General features: G+C 37.4%; 1 protein-coding gene across 1 annotated transcript; it reads left to right on the top strand.

The window, feature by feature from the left end:
• Positions 1-268: 268 nt before the first annotated feature.
• LOC140807279 (uncharacterized) lies at positions 269-4,097 on the top strand. Its single transcript, XM_073164068.1, has 5 exons — positions 269-695; positions 1,731-2,664; positions 3,185-3,280; positions 3,373-3,509; positions 3,766-4,097. The coding sequence occupies exons 1-5, from the start codon at positions 439-441 to the stop codon at positions 3,938-3,940; spliced, it is 1,599 nt and encodes a 532-aa protein (XP_073020169.1). The 5' UTR covers positions 269-438; the 3' UTR covers positions 3,941-4,097.
• The last annotated feature ends 460 nt before the right edge of the window (positions 4,098-4,557 follow it).

The following is a 4,557-nucleotide window of genomic DNA, read 5'->3' as shown; positions in this document are numbered from 1 at the left end:
ATATTTCATAATCCAATACGTAATTCTTATTAGACAAAAACTTGTGTAAAACGGTTTCACGGATCGTATTTGTGAGACGGATCTCTTATTTAGATCACCCATGAGAAAGTATTACTTTTTATACTAAAATTATTACTTTTTATTATGATCCGTGAAACGGTCTCACATGAAACTCACCTATTATACATGTAGCATGATCGTTGATTTTTTTAATTATAATTTTAATTATTTTATTAACTTCATCAGTTTCATTAAATAAGAGGCACCGATGATGATGTCAAGGGAAATGAAAATGACACCTAAATTTTAGCAGATCGTCATCTGCTCTTATATTATCGACAAATCACCCTCCACTCCCTTTTTCTTCACAGATTCTTGATACCCATTTCATTTGTTATTTGCATTGATTCGGACGGCGGAGGAAAAAACAGTGGGGAGATGTTCTTTAGCAGAGTGATTCCATGTCGAAAAATGGGCATTTTTGTTGGGGTTTTGCTGTTGTTTTGTACGTTGAGCAAAAATGGGGTGAGGGGTTCGATCCATGAGTATAAGAATGAGAAATTCATTCCTCGCTTTGATTCCTTCTTTTTCCATGGTGGGAGTGAAGGGCTCTACGCTTCCAAGATTCTGGACCCTTCTAAAACCGCTCCCGCTGATGATAAAAATAAGCCCCTTAATGGCAAATCCTTCATCAGGTATAAAGATTTACTGGGTTCAACTTAAAATTTGAGTGAGTTTTTGTTTGTGGTAAGTTTTGCCCTTTTTATGTTGCCATTTTTTTAAAAAAATTTAGCATGATTACTTAGAGGTATGTAAATGGCTTTTAGATGTCTGGTTTTTTTAATCTCCTAGTAATTTAGAATGTGTTTTTTTTTCTGGTGATGTGTGTGTGTTGTGTTAATTGTTTTGATTGATCTCCATGCATTGATTTGATCTCTATTTACATTTCAACTGAAAGGTCTGATTATGAAGAAGATTCTGTTTTCCTTTCCCTTGTGTCGGATTTGGAAGGTCAGTAGAAGTTTAGTGTACCAAGATTGATGAACGTTTTCACTTCATAGGGTTTTAGACTGTGAGTTAAAATGAGGATCATAAATAATGGTGAATTTGAACGAGCCGCATTTTGGCATATGAAAGTATTTGATTTGTGGCTCGCTAGCTGGACAGTTGACTGTTGAGGCAAGTAATCTTCCTCGCAGATAGGACGAGACCGCGTGGAGGAAATGGAGCTGAGAGTATGCTATAAAACATTTAGTGTCCAGTCGTTATTTGTTTAGATTTGTCGCAATTAATTCGTTTGTCGGTTTTATGTTGTCGTCACTTAGGTGCGTCTTTGACACATCATTAGGATTTTCTATTTGGAACTTAGGTTGTTACGGTTAGTTTATTGGAATTTTCATGTAAACATTTGTTCAGTTGCGAAGCAAGACGTGGCTGGCAGGGCGCCGCCTTCCTCCATCTTTTAAATTCTTCTATATGTATATATATATATATATATATATACACGAAAATGTGGTTGTGTCCCCTTTCCTCCAAGTTTTTCAAGTTTTAATTGCATCTACCTTTGTCTAACTTTTGGCTTCGCTACTGTTCCTATTGGCCTGCATTGGAGCCCAAAACCATGATTGCAGTGCTTCATGGTTGTGGGACCCGACCATATGGTTTTTAGTTCTCTCTTGCGATACATATTTAAAACTGTAACCTATTTTCGCATATACCACATGCTTCAGGTTTGAGTCGATCACATTTAGGAGACCAAAGGACGTCGCCAGCAAGCAAAATAACATGCATTCAAGTACGGGAGTGGTGGAGGCCATAATAGTGGAGGTCAGAGATAGAGATAAGATTGGTGGTAGTCATATAGGTTCCAATGCAATTTGTTGCAACCCTACTCTTGCCAAGGATGGGTTTTGCAAGGTGGGAGAGGTTATCATCCGCCAAGACCCTAATAACCCAGATTGGCCGAAAAGGCTACGAACTTCGTTTGGGGGAATAGATGTTGTGGCTAATATGGATCTTCAAACTGTTGAGATAAATAAAACTGGGATGTATTATCTTTACTTTATGTTTTGTGATCCAGAATTGAAAGGAACAATAATAAATGGAAGGACCGTCTGGAGAAACCCCGAAGGCTATTTGCCTGGGAAAATGGCACCACTAATGACATTCTATGGCTTCATGTCTCTAGCATATCTCGCTCTTGGTCTCATATGGTTTGTGCGATTTGTACAACACTGGAAAGACATTATACTGTTGCATTACCAAATCACTGCTGTAATTGGTTTGGGAATGTGTGAAATGGCATTTTGGTACTTTGAGTATGCAAATTTCAATGCTACTGGAAGTAGGCCCATGGGGATTACGCTTTGGGCAGTTACCTTCAGTGCTGTTAAGAAAACCGTCTCTCGGCTTCTTCTCTTAGTGGTCTCGATGGGTTATGGTGTTATGCGACCAACTCTTGGAGGCATAACCTCGAAAATTATTCTTCTTGGTGTTGTGTATTTTGTGGCATCAGAAGCCCTAGAGCTTTTTGAGCATTTGGGAAATATCAACGACTTTGCAGGAAAAGCCAGGCTTTTTTTAGTGCTACCGGTGGCACTTTTGGATGCTTGCTTTATTCTTTGGATCTTCTCATCATTATCTAAAACTTTGGAGAAACTTCAGGTATTAATGTCAGCATCCTTTGGTGTTGGTCGCCACTGCATGTTTGGTATGTGTGCATTTATTAATTCATTTATCAGGGATTCTGGTTTCGGGCTGATAATTTTCCTCTCTATCATTTGCCCTTCAATTTTTCGGCAAATTAGTCTTTGATACTTCTCTCCAGGCTAAAAGAATGATAAATCTGCTATGCATCGAGTGTCCGAGTTTTGCTTAATCTGTTGTAAAGGCTATTTATGCTGTTCAAAATACTTGTTATTGAAATAAATTCTCTTTAATTCTTCTACGTTCTTGTGTGCAAATCATCAACTTTGTGATCCTTCCCAGACATTTTTCCCCTTTTCTTTTGCTTTATTTAATTTTTTTTTGTATCTCAATTTTGATCCTTTATTGAAGTGGAAAGAGCGTGAGTTCCTTGTATTCATAGTGGGAATGATGGAAAACTGCTGCTGTTATGTCCTGTATAAAGTATATTAAGTTGCTATAATTCTGATTTAATTTTGCTTCTTGAATTCCGTTTAAGATTCGAAGAAGCATGGCCAAACTTGAGCTTTATCGAAAATTTACCAATTCTCTAGCAATATCAGTTTTGCTTTCCGTCGCTTGGATCGGCTATGAGGTAATTCTCTGTTATATTCCCCTCCCCCAATTTTGTTTAATGTTATAGTTACTAAATAAACTTGTGAGAATCAACTAATTTTCGCAATGCAGTTGTATTTCAATGCTAGTGACCCTCTAAGCGAACTGTGGCGAAGATCCTGGATCATCCCTGCATTCTGGACCATACTCGCCTTTTTATTATTGGTGGTTCTATGCATACTCTTGGCTCCTTCTAATAACCCAACTAGGTAAGTTCTATGTCCTTTCTATTTTCTTTTCTATTCATAATTTGTTGGGAAGCACCAATTATCACGATTTTCCTATATACCACATTGTCTCGTCGATCTAGGCATGGTGTTTTGGCTTCTGACAGTATACAAATTTGAATTGCCATCTTAACACTTGATATTATATTGGTTTTAGATGTTTTGAGATCCACTTGATTTAGTTCATAAAATGCTCATAAAAGGTGTGTAATTTTTCTCTTGTTCGTTTAAAATATAGGTATGCCTATGAGACTGGTGATGATGAGGAGGAAGGCATAGCTCTAACAAGCACAGCAGTACTAATGGCCGGAGACATGGCGTCCAAAGTGGAAAGAAAAGATAGGAAGACATCAGTTGCAGCAGATAGTGTCTTTGGACTTGTCGAAGATCTCGAGGAGGACAAACGAGAGTGATAGCTCTTGTCTAATAGTTTCCTTCAACTGCATCATCTTGTTCATATAGTATGCTATACCAGATCCTCCTGGGCCTAGATCTCACCTCCTTGTAAAAACTAAAGTTAATAACTTGTGATGAATTTGATACATGAAATTACCTACCTTTGACCCCTTATGTTTGTGGTACTGCATCATTTTGTTTTTCTGTAGGTGGTTTTCTCAAATCGCTGGAATGGCTCCTTCTGTAAATCACTACCAAAATGACTAAATTTACCCCGATGAATACTGCTGTTATTTCAATCCTGGATTTTTGTAAGATGCCGCTATTATCTGAAGTATCATAGTGTCTTACAGCATCCCCTTGTCTCAACATAACATATGTTAAACAACTGTCAGGATTATCATGTGTATTCGCCTATGTGGCATCGAATGGCTCCGCGAGATATTTATCTATAATTTTTTTGTAAAACGACAATGATTTTATTCTATTATTGATATAGAAGCTGACATTATGTTTTAAATTCCCACAGGTCGCTCATTGAAACAATTGCATGTTAGATTTACAAGGCCATACCAACATCACAATGTTACCATAAGTTAAAAGAATATTTTTTTGGCACATTGTTTGTTCTATT

Source organism: Primulina eburnea, chromosome 12, assembly GCF_022965805.1.
Source record: "Primulina eburnea isolate SZY01 chromosome 12, ASM2296580v1, whole genome shotgun sequence".
Taxonomy (NCBI): domain Eukaryota; kingdom Viridiplantae; phylum Streptophyta; class Magnoliopsida; order Lamiales; family Gesneriaceae; genus Primulina; species Primulina eburnea.
This window is presented reverse-complemented; position numbering and strand designations above follow the sequence as displayed.

Excerpts from the sequence above, each read along its gene's own strand:
- LOC140807279 (XM_073164068.1), top strand. The coding sequence starts at position 439 with ATGTTCTTTAGCAGAGTGATTCCATGTCGAAAAATGGGCATTTTTGTT. Across the intron at positions 696-1,730 it reads AATGGCAAATCCTTCATCAG|GTTTGAGTCGATCACATTTA; the intron begins GTATAAAGATTT and ends CACATGCTTCAG. Across the intron at positions 3,281-3,372 it reads TCGCTTGGATCGGCTATGAG|TTGTATTTCAATGCTAGTGA; the intron begins GTAATTCTCTGT and ends TTCGCAATGCAG.